Source organism: Haemaphysalis longicornis, unplaced genomic scaffold (genome assembly GCF_048455015.1).
Source record: "Haemaphysalis longicornis isolate Haplotype H1 unplaced genomic scaffold, Haemaphysalis longicornis Haplotype H1 scaffold_5, whole genome shotgun sequence".
NCBI classification, from domain to species: domain Eukaryota; kingdom Metazoa; phylum Arthropoda; class Arachnida; order Ixodida; family Ixodidae; genus Haemaphysalis; species Haemaphysalis longicornis.
The window spans coordinates 151728918-151752030 of record NW_027526385.1 but is presented as its reverse complement, the minus strand read 5'-3'; the positions used below and the strand labels follow the sequence as shown (position 1 = coordinate 151752030).

Sequence of the window (23113 nt, the reverse complement as noted above, 5' to 3'; positions counted from 1 at the left end):
TAGAATCACCCGCGGCGTTGCGTATTGTGTAGTGCAAGCAGACTGTCCCGGACAAAACGCATTGTTCGGCGCAATCATGCGCTAAAGCGCACTGAACTTTGATGCTGCCAGCGCCACCTCGTATCGTTTTCTGACGGCACACGCGCTTTTCCTTCTGTGCCCTTCCAAGCGCCATTTCCCTTTGAATAAGCGAGCTATTCAAGGCGTTCACGGCGCGACCGCACGAGTCGCTGGCTTGACCTTGGCGGTGCTTTGCTTTCTGAGGCTACAGCAGATTGCTTGCGAACGAAGAGCTTTGTGGGGAAGTACACACGAAATGATAGGGTATGCGTGGTCTGCAGAAAAGAAACAGAAACTATGGGGCACATAGTGTTAGAATGCGACGGTATCCATACAAATCTACACGAGGGAAATATTCGGCTTCCAGAAGCCCTAGGATTTAAAGGTAGCACAGAGAGAGTTAACGTCAAGGCTGTCGAGGCGACGAAAAGAAGATTAAAATGCTGGATTACGAAAATCAGAGAGGGAAGTATTGCCTGGGACAGCTACCAGTTGTAACATAAAAAATAAGTATTTTGTGCCTGACCTAAGAGCAGCGCTAGTGTTAAACGAAGAGTATAACTCATACATATATTAGTTTCTTTTGGTAAGGTGACACGTAATTCCCCGCTACAAAGCGGATACAACTAGTAATCATTATCATCATCAATATCTGAGCTTCAATATCCGACTGACGGTGCGAGGAACGAGCCGTTTTATGCGTTTGTAGTTAGGATAATAGGGCTTTCGCGGTAAAAGCAAACAATTATTCAGCAGTGGAGCCACGGTACCACCTAGCGTGAATTCACGGAAGCGTACTTCACAGAAATGGAGGAGCTTGTGGCCTTGTTCACAAGGCTGCAACGGGAGCGTACCGCATAGAGATAGTGCAGCGGTAAGGGAGCGCATCCAAGACTGCTGGCGCAGTGACTTCGCTGCGACTTTCGAGAAAATCCGGCGGTTTACATGTCGTAGAGGCTGTAAAAATTGGGTTCACTGCACTTCTGTTGCTGCAGTGTAACAGCGGTTTGTGTCTGCGGTCTAAGTTTTCCTTCTCAAAACTATAGATGCAGTTTTCGGCAGTCTTGTCGCTGATGACTGAAAAATTTTGAATAAAAATAGCGCGAAGACGGGGACAAAGACAGGAATGCAAAACGCGAGTGCTTACAGCTTTAGAAACCTTACAATAAATGAGGCAATAAAAGAAAACAACGGTGTTGACGTTGCTTAAGAAACAAAAACGAATTGACGTGAACAAATTGGTGCAGCTTACACTAGTGGTGCAAGGCTGGTGAAACAGCAGGGCTGGAGGCCCCTCTCCCTCCGTCGGAGACCCGGCTGCGTATTCCCAAGCCATATCCCGTAGGGGCCCATGCAAAAAAATGTGGTAGCAAAAAAATGCGGCCCAGGAAACGCACACAAACTTCTCATCTATCTCCAAAAGTGGATCTCGAAAAGTTACATTTTTTGCCGCTATTTGAACTCCCCGATCCCTATCCCAAAGGTAGTGTGCCGTGGAGATAACTGTTTTAAATGCAGAGCATTTCTTTAACTCACATGTAGCGTCCGCCGTGCGTCCGCAACAGCTCAGCGCGCAGGCGCGCCCTCTCCCCCACTCCTCCTCTCCCGCATCACGCTACCCTCCTCGCTCTCAACAACAGGTGCGCACCCCTCCCCCTACACTATATAAAAAAAATAATACATACCGGCGCCTGGTTTCGATTCCATGACCCTGCGGGCGGAACGCAAGATGACGTAGGTGCTCTACCCACTGCGCCACAAAGCCGACACAGAATGGAAGGCTACGAACGCGCCTCATATCCTTGACTCATTCAAACTACGTCAAGAAGCTGCTGATACAACGCATTCACTACCTGTGGGCGGAACGCGAGGTACATGGTGCTCTTCCCACTGCGCCACAAAACCGACACAGAATCAAAGGCTACGAACGCGCCTTATATCCTTGACTCATTCAAACAACGTCAAGAAGCTGCTGATACAACGCATTCACTACCACCAACTGCCCAAACACTAAACGTTAACGCAATACACCCACCCCCTATGCGACGCATTTACTCGAGTCCCCCTCGCGGGGAGATGGGCCCTTTTTTTAGCTAGTTTTATCTCTGCTGCGACTACCGTGGCCTCAGGCTCATGCACAGCTACTCATTAGTCCCATCGAAAAGAATATACGTGTCTTATGCAGCAAAATTTGTGCGTGCATGAAGTACAAATTGTTAAAAACAACTAATCGACATTGGCAACAGTGTGAGTGGTAGCACGCATGATTACTGATATCAAACTCCGCCTTTAGGGCTTCAGTGCAGAGACTGAGGTCAATAGCTTTTTACAGAAGACACATATCAAGTTCCTCGAGTACTTCAGAAGCTGTACAATCCAACTTCTACTTAGCCCAGTGCGAACACAGTGTGCGAACAGTGTGTTCGCACTGTGCGAACACACTCAGACCAGCGCTCCGTGGTTCTCGTCGGCGCCCATGCAGGGCGCAGCGATGCAGTTCGGCCACCGATTCCGTGCTCCGTTTACTTCTGCGCGGACCTGTACATCCTGTAAACAGTAACCTGAATATAAGTGCTAATACACTGTAAATACTGCTCTACATCGTATCACTACCTTCGCCGACTTCCTGAGTGTCGAATGCCGAGTGTAGTGAATAAATTAAAGGAAAGAAAAACAACTTCTGCGGTAAAGCCCCGTAAAATTGCTTTTGTTGTTGCATGAAAGCCTGAAAAGTGCGTAAAATGCCCAAGAATAGTATTTGAAGTGAATATAATTTGTATTCCATTGCAAGCTTTGGATACTGTTATTTGTGTCCACGAAAATTACCTGAAATGATTAAGCAATCAGTATTGGCCTTATTTTCGTCTGCACGAGACCCTGGCAGCAACACAAATGTTTACAAAAGGTTTCTTTACAACCACTTTCTGAGGCGAGCCGCCTTAATTACCAACTATATCTGGCTTTGCGTCGGACCTAACCATCTTGTTTTTCAGATTGTTCCTTATTACGTAAGGGAAAGCCTGTCAGATGTGACAGTGTTACGGGGGTTGTTCTTGGCTGGACTCCTTGGAGCTTCAACAAGGTTAGAAAAGAGCAATATGTAGGGTATTTTTTGTTTGCCTTTCCTCCTACACTTAATTCGTCACCGCGTTAGTTGTAACTCACACTGGTTTGTGCATGCAGCGAACATAAGCATTCATATGCCTTGCGTGACCATTAGTTTCGCGTAAAAACAGGCTGAAGCTTCACTTCACGCAGGTAAAATGTGTCATGAAGTATTCAAGTCATGAAACACGCTATGTCATGGCTGAAATCTTTTTTCGCATCTCTTCTTGCCTCTGTCTTTAGCTTTCTCCTCTGCAATTTTTCGTACTGCACTAATATTTTCCTTAGGAAATTAACTTGGGCGACCCTGATCAAGATGAAGATAATCCGTAAGGAACAAATCCTACTGCAATTTCTGCGCCATCCCCGTAGTTCAGGCCCTGGAGTATGCCCGTATCTCACAGATCAATGCTGAGTAACTCCAGAAGTTCGTTTTGCACGATGCTCACCAAGGCTGGTTCCTCACAAAGACAAATTCAAGCAAAACCCGCGGCAATTCTGTGCGCGCAATTAAATAGTGTCTTGCCCTTTGCCACCATCTGTCACGTTCTGTCGCACAGCCGGGCCTTCTGGTTTATTCTGCATTTTTCGTAGTACGGTCTCATCGGTGGTCAACTCCCACGCAGCCACCTTCTACACTGACATCGTGGCTCCAAGCATCCAACTGAGCGAGTGGAAGGCAGTCTTCGTGATGCGACTGCTTGGTACACACTGTCAACCATTTTCTTTTCTACATTAAGCGAGGGAGCAAACTCAAACAGAAATGTGAAATTTTGATTTTGTTTTCCGCTGCTCACTTCTACGTACAATTCAACGCAACCATTTCGTCGCGCAGAGCGCCTTGTCTGTGATTCCACAGTTGTGGTGCAGTCAGGGCAGTCAGGCGGTCCAGCGTTTCCAAAGGACAACATGATCATGCGGGCTGGCCGAGCCCTTTACGTTAATCTAACTATAGCCTTCGTATGCGGATTTGTCGTGATTCCTTGCGCCAAACCCCCTCAGAGGTCCAGTTCTACCCTTAGTAACAAAATTGCGGCTTGCAGTGATAAGCTGCCCTTGACAAACACACCAATAGTCTGTCCAAAGTAACGGAAAAAAAATTTCGCTATTAAAAGAACAAATTCTTAACGAGAAGCACCCGGGCATGAGTTCTGGGTGAGACTGAAAAAAAAAAAAAAAAACAGCGGGCACTTTACTTTGTGAAGTTGGTATAGCTGAGTAATTACGCTATATGTAATTAGATCAATTACGTGACTACTTGACTGTCACGTAGATCGTTTGTTCAAAAACAGAAAGATGTACAATTTGCTTTGTGTTTGAATTGCGTTTGCATTTGTTTTGGCTTTTTCACTTTCACTTTTTGGCGAAATTTTTTCTCCGGTGCGATCAAAGATATGCGTTCGCTTTGGCGGCATGCGCTTGTTCTTCTTGTTGACTCTTTTACTCTCACTTGGATTGTTTACTCTCAGTTTTTGGGAATAGCTTTTCCGCGCGGACACCATAAAATACCGGATCATAACTGCAGTCAGTTTCGATGTAATAAAACTGACTATCCCTGTAGTTCACGCGGGCCAGGCGCACTGAATGAGAGAGAGAGAGAGATAGAGATAGAGAGAGAGAGAGAGAGAGAGAGAGAGAGAGAGAGAGAGAGAGAGAGAGAGAGAGAGAGAGAGAGAGAGAGAGAGAGAGAGAGAGAATAGACATTTTAATTTCGAGCTTAACGGTGCAGGATGATGAGAGCACCGGTGGGGGGCGACCGCTAGTCCGGGATGCCCTGGTCCTTGCTGGCTGCTCGTACCCTCTCTATCACCATGCGCTGGGTCGAGAGGTACTAGGTGGACAGCCGGTCCACCCACTGCTCGTACGTGGGACGGGCATTGGGTGTGAGGGATGGGGATTGTTGTCACTTCCAGACCAGATGGTACAGGGTGCCCGGCTTGGGGCAAAAGTGGCAGGTACTATAATACTGGGTGGGATAGATATGGTGAAGGAGGGTAGTATGCGGGTAGGAGTCATCCTTAATCCTGGATAATAGGAGAATAAAAAAAATAGCTAGCTAGTGCAGGTAGGTCCACTCGTTTGAAGTCCAAATGCTATAGAAAAAGATGCAATGGTGACCGGACTCTGTACGCATTAAATTTACCAAGTCCAGCGGGTTCAGTATTTTCATCTATTAAAAGAGTTAAATATGCTTACTTGAATGGGCTGGGTACATAACATGTTGTGAATATAACTGGAATATGTTGTGTTCCAATCGTTCAGTCGACGCAACAATGCCAGAAAGAGTAAACTTTTCTTCGAACGAAATTAAACGTTTCTAGGCAAGAAAAATCCTTTTTGATTCTCTAGCTTCTCCTGAACGCAGGGGCTAGAGAGTGTTTGTTATTCATGCAGCTCGAAGTTATTGGACATACTTAAAACACAAACGTTGAAAACTTCTGAAGGATGATGATTTCAGTACGCATTGTTATTTGAGTCGTCGTAGAAGGACTGTGTGCAAATACTATATTACCGTGCGTGCTCTTTACTCTTCAATCATTTTAAATGTTGCTTTTTTAAATTCAGCAGGGATAAAGTGCTCCTCGTAAGATGAATGACAGCATTTTTAGGTGTGCACTGAATTTAAAGAGACAAAGTTTCTGTGACATATTGCAGATGCTCACGCCACAAAACAGAAAATTGTCATCAGTTCTTAATTTTCCCCATCTGCTAAATAATTACATTCTTATTCGTAGTAACAGCGCAAACAACGCGAGATGAAAAAAAGGTGGCACAAACACAGCGCTAACCACTGATTTTTATTGCTTTTGCCAGTGGTGTCTATACAAGCATAAAACCACCGGGCAGAAGCAATAGAAGTCAGTTGTTAGTCAGCCCTGTGTTTGCGCCCCCCGCCACCCCCCTTTTCTCTTCGTCTCATGTTATTTTTGCTGTTACTACGAATATGTGCAAACGCACCCAATCGTCCGCTTTAGCTGCAATAATTACAAAACTAGATTCCTTTCCAGCATTTGCCAGTGGAACGATAATGACCCTGTATGCAGTTGCAATACCATACATGGGGACGGCTGCACGGGTAGGTACAATACTCCCCTAATTTTTTTTGCCTTTTAGTTCTAAGCGCATCATGTGACAATGTGTTCCCGCGCAGTTGTTTATGTCTTTCTACGCTTCGTGTTCCGGTCCTTTCACTGGGATTGTGCTTCTTGCCCTATCATCGCCGTGGATAAACGCGAAGGTAAGGTGTTTTTACCGGGTTCAGAAAAGAAGGCGGTGTTAAGGCGATTAGCGCACGGTTGTGGCGCGTCTGTTACGGTCGCGGTTGAAGAGTCGGGGCTCAGTGGGTACGGGGATGGAGGCAACGGGCGTCTCCTCGGTACGGGGATGACGGTCCGCAAACATTAAAGGGGCACTGACACAAACATTTTGCGTATGTTCTTTTTTTTGCGATAAGTAGCTAATGACCTATTTATCACGTATAGAAATGTCATTTGCTTCAGCGCGTGATGGTTGTTTGACAAGAGACGTTTTCAATGTGGCCAGTCGCAGTTTCGGATGCCACGAAAGGCTGGATTTGGTATATAAACAAGCTGCCCACGTGACTGCCGGACGGATGTCTCAGAGCAGAGCTGCCGTAGCACTGTGGATTCCGCGTCGGGGGCAGTTTCGGTGAATGCCCCTACGTCAGCCACTTAATTAAAAAATTCTCCCACCTCCCCTCGCGGGAACCCCTGTGTAGATGCGACGCATACGGGGTTCCGTTGTTGTTTCCGTTAGGTTGATTCTCCCATCGCGTGAAACGTGCCGTGAACCCCCTGCCGCGGCTATGACGCAACGTGGCGCGGCTATGACGCAACACAATCCAACACAATCCACTTTAATCCAATTCAATCAAAATCCAATCCAATCCAATCCAATCCAATCCAATCCAATCCAATCCAATCCAATCCAACCCAACCCAACCCAAGCCAATCCAATCGAATCCAATCCAATGCCCCTCGCGAGAGAGAGGGGGGTAAAGCGAGCTCCGAGACCGTACGAATCGTGGGCGCTGACATGATACAATTCCCATCGTTGCCAGATCAATTGTATTCAGTTTTGTAAAAAGTTGTTCGTTAATTATTTAACTAAAACAAAGAACTGAAGCAAAACAGTTGCAAATAATTGCCTCAGTAATTAAAACTAGCTCTAAAAAAACTTTTAGTGTAATTAAGCTCTAATTTGCGAACAAAAGGAAGTGCGTAGCTCAGTTTTGGTTTCGATTTCTTTAAGTGTGCTAGGAAGTGGCGAGGCCCTTGCGCCTGACTTGCGCAGTGTGTGTGCGTATGCAGTATCCAGCTCAGATCTGCGTGCGTGCAAAACGCGTACAACTGGTACAACTCGGATGCACGCGCTGAGAAAGTGCCTCCCCGGGCGCTTGCGAGGCTGTCATTCGTTTCTTCACGTTAAACACCCTGTCTATTGCCCCTGAACTGACGCCGGAACAGCGATTCCGATCTGACCTTGACGACCGCAAGGTTCACTACATGCTACGGAGTGGCAGCCAGCGATTGTTCCCGTTGGAAGAGAAATAAAAGGAACTTTTATAATTGTTCGGTTCCAGTTGTTTTATTCATGGAACTTTTTACAGCTCTCCGTGCTTCGAACTTTCGCGCAAACGTTCGTGAAGGTAGAACGAAAAAATAGGTAACGAAATGCGGTTTCTTTTTTAATCAATCACAATAAGTCAACAAGTCAATGTTCTCTCCTCGCGCGCTCTGTGCGGCACATTACTGCCCATTCAGTCCCGCAAGCTTTCCCTTTGAAGTGGTGGAAAGCAGCTAGAACTTGACGAATACAGACGGAAAAGAAAACGGGACACGTCGCTGACTGTATTTCGCATACTCCCTTGGCATGCATTCTGCCACTCCGTTGGCCTGCGATCGACCGCGCTCTTTCGTTCCTGTGCTTCAAAGGGCCGCGACTCACCGGCAATATCAGCGTTGGCCATTGCAATAACGTTTTTCTTTTTTTGTGTGTGTCAACAAAGGTTTTACATTCAGCTACAAAGCCACAGTTCTTCACTTCACTTCATTTGAAAAGCATTGAGCGACTCGCAAAATGTCACAGAATGGCAAACAAATCAGCACAGCGCAAAAATGCACGGAGATCATGACGGAAATTCATTTTTTCTGTGCGCCCCAGTACGGATCAGCTGATTCCTTGACGTCCTCGCGCATGCGATCAGTCGCATTCGAGCTTGCGCGCAAGTGTTGTGTGAGCGTTGCCACACCTTGCTCAAATAGTCTCAGTACATATAAGTCACACGCTAAACCGAAAACACGTCGGTTACCTACCCACAGGAGATAAACTACGCAATGCTGTCGACGCCGCCTACACAAAATCCGCCTGGCCAGCGGTCCGCCATGTTACAATTAATCCCGGCATGCTTCGCTAGCCGGACGCGGAAACGCCACAGTAGCCCGTTGCCAGATTACAACCCATCGCTTTCGCCGTTTTTAGTAAGCAAAAACTCAGCTGGCAACCTTCAAATCGTTGTATCATGTCTGCCACTGTGTGTCGTACGGTTCCAATACATTGGCTCAGCGGCGCGCTTTCCCTCTAGAGTCAGTATATTATCTCTATGCGAGAGAGTGTTCGCTATCGGAGAGGAGAGGGGGTGAGTGGCGGAGAGCGCAGCTCGCGCGGCGAGGAGAATGGGGGAGGAGTGGACGACAACAACGCCGACGCTGCATGGACAAGGCGAGTGAATGAGATGCAGTCGCATCTAAAATTGTAATTTATCCCTCTTTTACAGGAACCGCTAAAACACGAAAGTTAAAGCTGCCTTCATAGGAGCAGTTGAATGTTAAAGAATCTCCTTCATGTGCGTAGGGTTCGCGAGCCTGTCCCCGCCAGACAAAGTGACGCCGACACTCAAGAAAAAAAAAAAAAAACATAAAAACAACCGGTTTATTCCGGGCAACAAATCCAAAAATGACACAGAAACAACAGCTTGAAACACAACGGTCATGGTAACAACGCCACAGCGTAAACTGCTTCAATTCACGCGCGTCCACCGTATACGAAGGCGCTGGCGTCGAGACGCCAACTGTCGGCGCTCATTAATGTCATGATGCACTACTTCGCTTCGCCTCTCCTAGACGACAGCACCACCCTAAAGTCATAAGGAGGGACATCAGGCGCATTCGTAGAGCTGCTCTCGTCTCCGCTCATAGAGCAGTCTGTAGAGCACCACGTACCGCGCGTTGCGGCGATAGGGCTCGAGAGGGCATCGGTTCGAATCCGGGCGGCGCAGCGTCAATGATACTTTTTTCTGGCGACACCACTTCCGTGACGGGCATTACGGGAGTGAAATCTTGGTGTACCGGTCATAAAACAGTTTTGTGTTAAAAAATTACTCCCATCTCCCCTTGCGGGAACCCCTGTGTAGATGCGACGCATAGGGGGTTCCGTTGTTGTTTCCGTATGGTTGATTCTCCCAACGCGTGAAACGTGCCGTGAACCCCCTGCCGCGGCTATGACGCAACGTGGCGCGGCTATGACGCAACACAATCCACTTTAATCCACTCCAATCCAATCCAATCCAATCCATTCCAAGCCAAGCCAAGCCAATCCAATCGAACCCAATCCAATGCCCCTCGCGATAGAGTGTTCGCTATCGAAGAGGAGAGGGGGTGAGCGGCGGAGAGCGCAGCTCGAGCGGCGAGGAGAATGGGGGAGGGGTGTGGACGGACAACGACAACGCCGTATGGAGGGACAAGGCGAGTGAATGAGACGCCGTCGCATCTAAAAGCGACCGTGGATGTGATGCAGGCGCCGCGAGTGAAAATTGCTTCCGCGGCTAGAGAACGACGCTCTAAACAGTGGAGGGAGACGCACGCTGGGAGCAGCCGGCAGGTCTGCCTACAGGTCCGCCTACAGATGTGTTCGGCTTAACACTGCGGAAGATATTCGATGGCCGCTTTCGTAAGCGGTGCAGAGGACGATTTTTAATGCAATTCACCAGAGCATGATTAACTCCTTCCTCGCATGTGCTGCCTTGTTGGGAACTTGAGTGCCATTTTGTGCAGCGGTAACAAGCTATCGCTCGAGCTACCTGCGCCGGCCTGTGCCACTTCCCGGCCGTGTCCGCCGCCTGCGCAGCGACCGCGCGGCTCGCTCATTGCGCTTCTCGTGTCTCTGGCACGCTTTAGAATCCAGCGTAATACATAGCAATAAAAACAGAGTGCCTGGTATCACGGTAGAACTTACGTGGCGGCCAGCTGCCTGATGAGCCAACGAAATCCCGGTGCCACCGCCGCGCGCTTAGAGCCTGGCGGCCGAAGAGCGTACAAAAATCTCCCACCTCCCCTCGCGGGAACACCTGTGTAGATGCGACGCATAGGGGGTTCACGTTGCAGCGTTGGACTGCGGAGGAACGGCGCTGGAACGATGGAGCGGAGCGGCGCAGGCACCGCGTTTTATAGCGCGCATAACGGTGAGGGGACGCGCCGGCGCCAGTGCGTCTGCCGCGGCTATGACGCAACGCAATCCAACACAATCCACTTTAATCCAATCCAATCCAATCCAATCCAACCCAATCCAATCCAAGCCCATCCAATCCAAGCCAATCCAATCGAATCCAATCCAATGCTCCTCGCGAGAGAGTGTTCGCTATCGGAGAGGAGAGGGGGTGAGCGGCGGAGAGCGAAGCTGGCGCGGCGAGGAGATTGGGGGAGGGGCGGACGCCGACAACAATGACGCCGACGCCGGATGGAGGGACAAGGCGGGTGAATGAGATGCGTGGCATCTAAAGACACGTGAACGCACGGCATCTTGGACATTCGGGCCCTAAAGAAGTGTCACGCAGAACAGGAACATCATCGAAAACAGTGAAACATGGCGCAGACTGGGAATGTACGCTGGGTAGGTTGGCTGGAATACGTCAGTGAAGGCAACCCGCATGGCGGCACTGAAATGCGAGGGCGTCGTCAGAACCACGCCCACAGGTGACGAGTGAACAAAAATGCCACACGCGCTTTCGTCTCAACACTGCATTGTCATGATACCCGTGCAATCCTTGGAAACGTTGCTACTTGAACTCCGCTGTGCAGTTCAACACAGTGACATTAATGACGATGAAAAGCTTCGCTTGACGTCGATTCACCCACATGCAGGTATCCGCCATATTTTGAAGTGTATAATCTACACTAGTGATTTGAATAAAACACTTCAATTTTTCTTACAGGTATCTTGCTTAATGTAAATATATTTTTTCTATTTTGAAAAACTATTTCCAGACCATAGGGATGGTAGGGCGCATGTTGGAATTTTCTTGCTGTCCGGCACAAAGATGGGTATTGATGTTTTTTAAATTAAATTCCCGTGGGTAGTGTTAAACCAAATGGAACTTGCCTTACGGAATGACTGCTGCGTCCGGGCCGAAGAACTAGGAAAAATGCTGTTGTCGTCAATACTTGGTAGTCAGCCATAACATAACATAGTGCTGTCACCCGTTTTATTTCAGGGTTATATGTTTTATGTCGCTTATTCCGCAGTTCTGAACCAGCCACATCCTAATTTCAATGGAGGATATGATCAGGCATTTCATTACTTTATTTTCGAGAATGGTTGTCGCAGGTGAACTGGAGGGAGCATAGAGCAAGGATTACCATTGTTTTAAATTGAAAACGAGTTTCTAATATCTGCATTAGAAATTCTGACGCAAGAATTGCACCAATTAGTTACATTCAGATGCGAAACTATGAAAAAAGTTTGAAAACCGATCAATAATCTTTTATTGCCACATAAGTACGCTGGGTCAAGTGGGAGAAAGGGTATGGAAAAAGAAGGCACGCACAAAAATTGGTCTTATTTTAACTACTATAATGCTGCAGCTTAAACTAGCTGGAGCATTACAATAGTTTTAAAATAAGAAGGGCACTCGAAAAACCCCACGTAACGTAAAATGTTAATTTCCTTTACACAACGCTTCCTCAAAGTAAATTTGAAAAATTCAATATGCTTTGAGGTAATCTAAAAGGGTAGCTCCTTCCTGCCGTGACTACAGAAAATGTGTCGTAACACTGATGCTTTTATACATCCAGGGAGCAGCGTGGGGAAGTCTACTGGTTTGTGTTCTCCAGCTATGGCATGCTGTGGGAAGAAGCATATCCGGCATGGCAAGGCCACCGGTGTTATCCGGAACCCTAGACCGGTGCCCACCGATTAATGACACTGAAACGGAACCTGGTTTCACCCCAGATAGCACACCATTGTCTCAAAGGTTCGTTTGAAATACTACACCAGCTTTCAGGCGATGCGCTTCATTGGGCTTCGCGGCCAACGAGAACATCACGTTTGGTTACCAGCTTGTCTTTACTTCACACCAAGCTTATTTCAAGCAGCACAAACTCGCGGCTACAAAGTAGCAACGCGTGAGGATGGATGCTATGTTAACTGCTAAGGTTCTCTGCTTTTCAGACGTGCTGTTTTGTCGCCGTGCTGTTCTGTCGCATGCGCTTTTGTCGTTGTGCCTATTTGTCGCTGTTCTCGTCAGTCGCCTGTTGTTTTGTAGCGTGGTTTTTTGACGCGGTGTTCTGAACTCGCGATGTGCCCTTTTGTCTCGTGCTGTTATGTGCGTATTCTTCTGTCGGTATATCGTTACGTTTCGAAGTATGATTTCTGACTTGTTCTGAGGGCTCCGCCCTAATTGCCAAGGAAGAGGTTTAATGTCTTTCAACTTTCGCCCTCGGCACCTCAATTTAAGCTGTTTTTTTTTGGAGAATCTTATTACTCTAGGTGAAAACTGAGAAAGCGCCTGGCAGCGTGTTTTTGACCTTGAAGCAAGTGCTTCGTGCGGTCAAGGTCAAGCAAATGCACGTGCAATTCCCCGCAGTGTTGGAAACGACACCGCCCCGCTTCGGCCATGTGCACCTACCACCCCGCTTCACGGTGGTGACAGCTTCCGCAGTGAAAGTGTCTAATCGTTCGTTCGCCCTAAGGGGGAGGTTGCAAAAGGGGAAATAGAGGGAAAGAGTGAGGGCGCGTACCATCAGAAAATGATACCAGGAGGTGATGGCTGCATCAAACGTCATTGTGTGGTAGCCCCTACAGCAGTACTGCAACGAGTAGCGTCCCCACGCACTCCTAGTCACGGGGGATTACAATGCGCCACATACCACATGAGGGTATCCCCACAGCACCCGCGAAGGACAGTGCCTCTGGGATCATATACAGGCACTCCGCTTTGTGATTGAATCGGACCCGCAGACCCCAACGCGTGTGGGTAACAGCGTTCAGAGGGACTCCTCCTCGGTCGGACCTCGCGCTCACGTTGAACGCCCCTCCGACAGCCTGGGCCAACCTGACCCACACACTAGGCAGCGATCATTTCATAATTCAAACCACGCTGTCCTTAAGCAAACACTCTCATACTCGTCTCCGCAGGACCCACTTACCCAACTGGGACAAATTCCGAGAAGTGCGGCGTGGTCACGACGACCCGGTAATCTCACCGCTAGGCCTCGAGCGCTGGGTCCAGCAAATGGTAGCTTGTGTCCGAAAAACCAGTACTCCCCTTGACCCGTGCATACCGGCGCAAACGGTCGACCCACACCTACAACATCTTTGAGCAGCGTACTGCGGCATACAGCGCCGATGGCGGAAGCTAAAGCATAATAGGAAACTTCGGCTTAGGGTAGCTCGTTTCGAAGCAGAAATTCTCGAATACTCAGCTGAGGTTACCCGTAACCGATGGTTTGAGATCTGTGACGGCATTAAAGGCACCCTAGGCATGAAACGCACTTGATCCCTTCTAAGGCATCTTTTATATCCTACGGGCCCTAAGACGGAACAACGCAACCGCCTCACAGTTATATTACAGAAATTCTCGGGTGATAACGAACAACTCCTGCGCACATTGTGCACGCATTACATCCCCACTGGTCCTTCGATTGCATTCGCGTCTTTCCGCGGCTGGCCTAATCAAACACTGGATGCATCCATCATGGAAGCAGCATTGAGAAGCGCTCTCCTACTGATTCGGCCAGGATCCGCACCCGGTGCAGATGGCGTGACGAACCAACTTCTCCGTAACCTAGACGATCCGTCTATTAGGGCCCTGACTGCTTACTTTAATTATTACTGGGCTCAACGCACCCTTCCCCCCGCACGGAAACATGCCTCCATAACATTAATTCCTAAGCCAGGTAAACCACTTACCATAGAACACCTTGGCCCCATATCTCTTACTTCGTGTATGGGCAAAGTACTAGAACACGTAATTCTTAAGAGACTAACCACTCACATCACGAGCATAGAGGCCTTTCCCCCAACAGTTCTGGGGTTCGGACCTAAACTGTCCACCCAAGATGTGCTCCTCCAGCTACATCAAGATATAATTTCCCAACCACCTAAACACGACGCAGCCGCGGTCCTTGCACTCGATTTGACGAAAGCGTTCGATAGAGTCTCCCACACTGCCATCCTCAAAGGCCTAGAGTCTATCCACCCGGGAGAGCACATCTATAACTACGTGCGGGATTTCCTCACTGCAGGCACCACCGTACTTCAGGTAGGCGAGCTCCGTTCTAATTGTATCCACCTTCCTTCCATAGGAACATCCCAAGGTTCCGTATTGTCCCCTCTCCTGTTCAATTTAGCAATACTGAACATCCCCAAAAAGCTAGATTAGGTACCTGGTCTCAGATGCAGTCTGTATGCCGACGACATTACGATGTGGGTACCTGGAGGTTGCGATGCTCAGATAGAAGCCATCCTTAAACAGGGTGCCCATATTGTGGAGACAGAGGCGCAACTCGTTGGGTTATCCTGCTCTCCAGAAAAATCTGCCCTGCTCATTCTGCCTGCCCGGTCTTGCCGTGATTTACGAAACAGAAGTTTCCCTCGGCAACTGGGTCATCCCAGAAGTGCAAACCCTAAAGGTGCTAGGCCTTGTTAGACAACGCAGTCGAGCAAACGGTCAATTCCTTTCCCTGCTTAACTCTCAAGTAAATCAAACGATTGGCCTAATTCGTCGAATCGCTAGCCGGCACCACGGGCTCAAGGAGAGAGAACGAATCCGTCTAGTTCAGGCTTTTATCATCAGTCGGATCACGTACTCTCTTCCATGCCTTAAGCTTACCACCTCCGACATAGACAAAATTGACTGCCTCATCCGAAAGGCATACAAGGCAGCATTACAAATCCCCCTCCACTCGTCCACTGCCACACTCGCCTCGTGCCCACGAGCTACTAGAGGCCCATCGTATTAATCAGTTACGCCGCCTCTCCACCACTTACCCCGGTCGGAACATCATTCACCGCTTACGAATTGGCACCCCAGTGATGGTAGAAAGCGAAGCTTTGTTGCCTCGAGACATCCGAGACTGCCTCCACATACGTACCCTGCCACGCAATATGCACCCAGTACATCACGCGGAGCGCAGGTGCCAGCGCCCGTGCGCTTACAGATAAATACCCCATCTTCCCCACCACCATGTATGTTGACGCCGCGGAGCACCGGCACGCGGACGGCGTCGCTCTGGCAGTAGTTACCCACCCTAGCACCGTGCTCTAGCACCCCAGCACCGTGCTCAAAGGTGCCTTTTGTTTCCTCTTCACATGCCCTGCAAGGTGCAAATAGCTGACAACTCCAGGATGTTTCAGCATACACACGTCTACGCTTCCTTTCCCGCACCCCAGATGCTGAAAACCCCTGACATTCTTGCTGGGCGTGATACTGTTTTTTCATTGCACGAAAACACCTCACGCACCCACAAAGCAAAACCACACGCCTCGCACAAATCTGTCAGAGGTAATTCTTACGAGGGATACTCGTCATTTGCTTTACATAAAACGCACTTACAGATTATAAACATCGGGCAGTGAAAGGTGGGCTAAGTGCAATATGTCTATGTCATCACATGGTTGTCTAATAGCTACCTGTTGCCAAATTGTTTTGAGCTGTGTTATATTTTTTGACGCTGGTGTACCTGCCAAGCACTCTAACTTTGCTCCCTCAACTTCCAGCACCACGAACAACGTGTTTTTGCTGTACCGGATGTCCTTTTACTGGAGCGCGTTTCTCGGTGCGTTGCTGACGTTGTTTCTCGGGACGTTGTTCAGCCTGGCCACTGGTGAACCTTCTATTTCTTCTATTTCTGTGCAGCAATTGTTTTGTTTTTAAGTGGTCACGGGACATCGCTGTCTTGGTGGATTAATCTGTGATGACCGGGCCTTGATAATGAAGCTATGAAGTGATGCAATACACCAGAGCAAAAGATGGGGAGATAAGTTAACTAAACGGATATGTCGATGAATTGTAATATAAATCGACGTATCTTCTCTTTGAACTATAAAAAAGCGGTCGCACCAAATAACTGCATTTACAATGTGGATTGGTGCGCTCCGGTCATAAAAAATAAAACTGTTACCATCCTACTCGCTGCGAGCAAAAGCAATCCGTAGGTTTCAATGTGTGTTTTGAAATCGTGGTAACATTCTACACGCACAGTTACAATGAACAGCCTGGAATATGAAAGGCTTAGGGTGAAAGTACAAAAAAAAAATCTGAGATATCCTTCTGGGTTATTGTGACTTTATAAAGCAGTGGAAGTATATAGGCGCAGAAAAGCGCAGAAAAACGCACCTATTTCTGAAACTGTCAATATGTTTCATAGTTGAGCATATAGCATTCGCCTTCCCTTAAAGTATGAGTTTCATGCAATCTTAATGTCTTCGGAAATTGCAATTAGTTCGCGCAAAGTATTCTGGAGTTAAACAGGCATGGGAGGGTCCCTCCCCTCTGATGTACGATCAGAGCATGACGTACAACCTCTCCCTGTCCTTCCGGAAGGCAGAACAGACTGTACCTGCGAGACCCCTGCATCCTCTATCGGTGGGTCCGAGAACCCGTTTCTGTGAAGCCACCAGCGTGTCTGAAAACCTGCTCCTACCCCTTTGCATGGAGTAAGAACAAGACAGGAGAAAAAAAATTACACCATCTTCCCGTAGGGGAACCCTGAGTAGTATGCAAAGCAGCCATGGGGTCGATTCAAGTGCCCATTAGTTTTAAGTTCGTCGTTTTTGTTAAGTTGAGGTACGTAGCTACCGTTATATTTACAGTTGGTTTCCATGGTAACTACCACACTTTTAACTTACCGGAACTACGAAATGGGAAATTGCGTTGAGCCCATGGCTGTTTCGCATACTACTCAGGGTTCCCCTACGGGAAGATGGTGTAATTTTATTAGATGCGACGGGGCTATGTCCCTCCCTTGTCGTTGTTGCGCCGTCTACACCCCCACGGCGCATTCTCGGCTTGATGAACGCCCGTTGGTGTCTTACCCTTTAATGGCTCCTGGAGCGACAGTGTTACTGGTATCTTCCTGGGCCGACCCGAGATGAGCCGGGCATGCGCAGTGGGGGTGTGGACGGCGCCACAACAAGGGAGGGCAGAGCCCTGACCATGAGATGCTGGAGTGACAGTGCTGCCGGTGTCTTCCTCGGCCGGCACGAGACGACCACGCTTCCCCTTAAAGGGCTCCTGAAGCGGCAGTATTGTCGGCGTCTTCCTGGGCCGGCGGATGGATGGACGACGGACGGCGGACGACGGAGCCAAGAGCATGAGATGCTTTGTTTGCATCTAAAACGGCGCTTCCTAGGGCGGAGAGATAACACCGCAAGCGCTTGGCCAAGGTTAAGCTAGCGGATTCTGTCGCAGGAGAAGAAACTGCGCGACCGCCGCGATCGGTATTTCACTACACAGTTACGGAATGAATTGTGGCCCCTATCATTTCGTTGATGAGATGCCGCTGCCCTCTTCTGTGCCGTCACAGCTACGAAGCTTTGTAGTTCGCGTTCGTTTTCATTGTGACGTTAACTGGTCGCTCGCCAGCACTTGCCGCAAGGGACCATTTCACCTCCTGTATATATTCTTGACCTGTGCCCCTGCGTGGCACGCGACCTACAGCATACGGACAAAAATGCTTGGCCTACAACGGCTGCGCTGTTCAAAAAACACGTCAATAGATTCACGACGCCCGAAAAAGCTAGAGCGGTGCGTCTTAGCTCGCCCGAGCTTATCGCCGACACTGTTGACCTTTTCTTAACTTTTTCACCCTAGACTCCGCTATTTAATCTATGGGCTGTGCTAGCGGCACTACAATTGGCGCAGTCGACAGGACAATCTGACTACGCATGTGAAGCACAGCGAAAAACATGTCCTTATCTTATCAGAGGTAACTAGGTGAAAAGATCTAAAGCCGTGGAAGTCGGCGATGCGCTCTTTAAGCTGGTACGACGTATGTTCCATAGACTAGCAGTTGGTTCATCTCATAGGGTCGAGTGTTCATGTGCGAATCAATAGCTGGCGGACCTCGACAGAGTTTCGGAATTGCTTTTTTTGTGCGGGAGGACTAGATGTGACGTTTCTAAAGAAAGCCTTAAGGGCACAGGGTAAGGCGAAATTTTGAAAAAAATGACTTTTTGTTTTTCTTCGCAATTATGGAAGTTCTTTGTGCACATTTTCCATATGCACATTTCTTGTGCATTTCTTGTGCATTTCTTGTGCATATTTATTGTGCATAGGAAAATGTGCAATTCCTTGTGCACATTTTCCATATTCACACTTGCCTTAAAAAGTCTTATGTCTCGCTAAAAAGCAGTTTTCCCGTAAGCAAGTAGTAAGTGCCCCCATCCTCTTAAGAATGTTCTTAGGGTTTATTGTCATTTTTTTTTTCATCAAAAAATTTCCAGTTCCATATCAAAACGCTTTTATGGAACCAACTGCATTAAGAAATTCCTTAGCAACCATTGCATAGCTGATTTTTTAGCGAGGGCAATCCAAAGACCCGGTTGTACATTTTTTCCACATTTGCCCTCCGAAGCTGCGCACAAAAAAACATCTTTTTTGGGCTTCACACTCTAAGATTGCAACATTGGATACTGTTCTTTCATTAAATGATGATAGCAACACATGAGCCAGCATTTTGAAATCATTCTGACCAAAACCTGGGTGCACAACCACCATCAAGTGGCTTAAAGAGGTTGACCACAAGCAAAATACTTTGTGAATAGATCTGTACGATGGTGCACCAAATAGTCAAGGAAGGACAGACGACCGGTTGAAAAGCAAAAAAATGACTTTGACAGTGATGATGAAGCTGGTGCTTTTTAAATAAATGGCTTCAGTGGTGTTTTTGGCAAAAACGTATTGTTTTTCACCTCTTTTTTTACTTTAAACTCAACTATCTCAAAACAGTGTTTTTTCTTACATAGGTACCATTATTTCCTGAATCTTCCAGGACAACGAACTGATTTTTTTTCCCTGTCATCTACATAACTTGTCACACCTGCTGTACTAGAATTGAAAATATGCACGTAACCGTTTTTTTTTTTGTACACAACTTTTAATACTAAAATAATGCTAAAATTTAGGTACCAACAGACAAAAAATTATAAAAACTAATTTTTTTAAGGATGTTCATAATTCTAGTACAGTTAAAAGAGCACAAAATTTGAAAGAAAATGATATATACGTTATGTAGATACCTTTTTAGATGCCTAGAAAAATGTACCTCAAAATGGCCAAAAATGCATGGGAAGTATAGGGCTTACCCTGTGCCCTTAATTCCGACGTGATTTTAAAACCTCCTGAGCGAAAGAATGGCGCTCCACCAAAAAAAAAAAAAGGAGCGTGCTTCTGTGTTGCTAGACAACGCTCAGGTGCGTCGGGCATGCGCAGAGAAGCCTGCCTGCCGCCAACGAAGGCGAGTCCTTTCCGTTCTTCATGCCCTTTTTTGCATTTCTGATTTCTTATTCTTGTCTTTCTACTGCCTCGTTCCGGGGTCGCTGCCCGCCTCTGACAAAGTTCCTCGCTTCCTGCGGGAGCATACAGAGGAACTATACTGGCAGACACGTGGGCACGATCTGAAGCTCCTGCACTAACTCTGAAATCACCGTCAGAACGGCTCCAATTTTAAGACGAAAATTAGGGCCCCGGGTGTCGTGGAACGCGTTGATAAGTACAGAAAATGGGACTGTGAGTCGGGGATCGCGCACCAGAAAAGAATGTGTTCGGTATTCTGAGTGTACGTTACGGTGGAATGCGCTTCAATTACTGTGTTTACAAGACGCGTGACTGGCGCCCTTTCTTTTCAGGAGGCATGGGAAGTTGCACAAAGAATTTGCCCCTGACAAGTCCTCTGTTTATTCGCTTTTGGAAGCGCTTCAAGTTCTTTGATGAGAAATTTCAGGTGAGCAGGGGATGTTAAGAAGTTAGCAATACGTTTAAGGGGAGTATTACACGCGATTGAGATGAGCCTTACGAGCAGCATACACGCTTAGATAACAAAATAGAATGCATATTTTAGCAACAGATTTGGTTTACTGAGACGTAGCTCTCATTTTCCAATTATTCACGCTGTAAGAATCACATTGCGACTTATGAATGTTACCGTCCGTGGTATGCGTTGGTCTGTACTTCTATTCGGGCGGACAGATGTTTCTTGTATGCGTACGCGAAATGAACACTCGATAAAGTTGTAGGGGTTGCTTGTCGGTACCACTTGCAATGTGTAACGGGTCGATGAACGTAATATAGGTCGACCCAGGCTTTTTTCCACTCTGTAACTGTAACGAAACACAAAGGAAAACACGTGAGTATTGCCCGTGATTTACCTGGCAACGAAAAATACGGGTGGTGAAGACAACGTAGACTGGACAGGCGCTAACCTATATATACTTTGTGTTCGCCGTCCGTGTTCTTCATTGTGCTTCAAATTGGGGGAACTATTCATTAACCAGCCTAGCAGGAAGTTGTACTATGCGAGTACAATAGGTCGACCTGATAATTAGGCTCCAAAGCGCAAAACATGTCAATACAAGTTGTTCCTTCTTCGTTGACGGAACTGCACGCCTGGTCATCCTCATTACGCGATGGGATAGGATAGTTGGTGGGTACGTTTTTGGAGGCCTATGAAGGCCTTCATTTTATGTTGAACAATCATTCGGTGAGTAGCGTTCGTGGAGTCTAAGTTCACACGTAGTTTGTATTCGGTGCGCTAGTACGAAAGCGGGCAAGAAAAAATATGCCGTATACCCTAGCTGGGAAAAACATCCCAATCGCTGGATGCACGCAGGGGCGCGCGCGCAGATTTCCACATGAGAGGGAATAAATTCTCATCACAGCAGCCCCCACCCCGCCCCCGTCCTGGCACCCTGAAAAATTACCTCTTCACTGCGCGAAAAGGCATTTTCCAGCCGCCACATACCGTAGGGGTGATTTCGCCTGCAAGCAGGGTCAGCTTCCCAAGCGTTGTACAAGGGTGTAGCGCCAGGCTGGGGAATCGCTTGTACCGATATTACCGGTAGTTGCCCGGAGCCACTAAAGAATATGCATGAATGCACACAGCGCCTTCCACAGCCAGAGTGGACGCTCAACTCGGTAACCGCCTGTGGCAGGAGAGCCTCGCTAGCCATTGAAGCGTAAATTTACGATTAAAATGCAAAGTATTCGCGTTCCAGAAAATTTCGCGAATTTTTCATATCTCAAAATTTCCAGAAATTTGGTGTGGGTGAAAACAATGGGTGCTACTGTGTGTGAGTGAAAGGGGAGGTCTTCATCAGATACTAAGCATATAAACGTGCGGTTGAGGCTTTGAGATCGGTGCACTTTTACATTAAAATTGATCATTGATAGCCCCGTCGCTGTCTCGTCAGAAGCAAATGCATAGCCAAGAGATACAAGCGACATAACTGAAGCTATTGTTCTGCATGTTCAAAATGTCATCACAAATTTTACGCCTTTGGTTAGCAGTCAGGTGGGAGCCATGGCCACCTTGCCCGTCCTCCTCACTTTTTCTTTGAACGCATATGGCTGCATGCGCAACAGTCTACTGCAGCAGTTATATACACAGCAAGACCCCATTCATTCGCGTTTCACGGCACCGGAGAGAATGTCCGAATTAACCGAGTGCCCGAATCATCGCAAGCACGGTCATAACTATTCCAAATGCTTTCACTAACACCAAACGTTTATTTTCAAAAAAAGATTAGCAGTGGCTTAGCTCGGCTATGACAGGATATACGTAGCGTGAGCTAAGGTTCAGCTAGTTATTTTTAGTTTTCCTGGTTGTCTAGGATTAGCTGATTATCATGCTTACTGCCGCTAAAACGATTTTAATTCAATCCAATCCACTCCAGTCCAGCCCGATCCAGTCCAGTCCAATCACTGCTCTTCGCGCATGCGCAGCACGACTCGCCAGGAACCACGCGAAACGGTTATCAAGCGGGTCCGGTGCAGCGTCAGACTTGGCTACTGCGCAATGGAGGCGCACAGCTGGGCACGCGCCGTCGCCAGTGCGTTTGCTGCGGCTATGATGTCACTCCTCTGGAATACGGAGACCGGCGCATGTGCAGACCCATTTCTCTACACACTCGTACTCCAATTAAATTGGATTTCAAATCCAATCCAATCCAAATCGATTGAATCCAATCCAAATCCAATCCAGTCCAATCCAATGCTGCTCGCGCTTGCGCAGCACTGTCCACGGTCCACGCGAAACTGCTCAACCTCGGCCAGCGTAGCTTACGCTAAAAAAATTGAGTAATTGTCGTTTTCTTCGAGGAGTACATGCGCAAGGAAATCACTATTTTCCGAACAGCCTGGAGGTGGTTCTGTCCGCGCTCACTGTGCGGCGAACCCATGTAAATTTCTTTTAAAACCCTAAAAGCAGATGTATACACAAGCTCGTTCGTAGCCTGTTCCGATCTCGAATTTTTGTAGCGCAAGCTACAACGCTATCTCGGGCTGTCTTCACGGGATGACCAGTCTCGTCCTTGAGCGCTAGACGTCATACCACACCCCTCTTCACAAGCGCCCGACACAGAGCAGCGCTGGGGTGGGGAGGGGGGGGGGGGGGGGGTAGGCGAGGACGGAAAGGAGACGTGCGCTGGACATGGC

General features: G+C 47.9%; 1 protein-coding gene across 2 annotated transcripts in view; it reads left to right on the top strand.

The window, feature by feature from the left end:
* LOC144139457 (putative sodium-dependent multivitamin transporter) overlaps nt 1-23113 on the top strand; it is a 53155-nt gene that overhangs the window by 27085 nt on the left and 2957 nt on the right. For both annotated transcript variants that reach the window (XM_077671793.1, XM_077671792.1), the window contains 7 exons: nt 3054-3142; nt 3760-3869; nt 6174-6241; nt 6317-6403; nt 12255-12433; nt 16180-16286; nt 20311-20405. In XM_077671793.1, coding sequence (XP_077527919.1) covers nt 3054-3142; nt 3760-3869; nt 6174-6241; nt 6317-6403; nt 12255-12433; nt 16180-16286; nt 20311-20405 — 735 coding nt within the window. The remainder of the gene's footprint in view (nt 1-3053; nt 3143-3759; nt 3870-6173; nt 6242-6316; nt 6404-12254; nt 12434-16179; nt 16287-20310; nt 20406-23113) is intronic.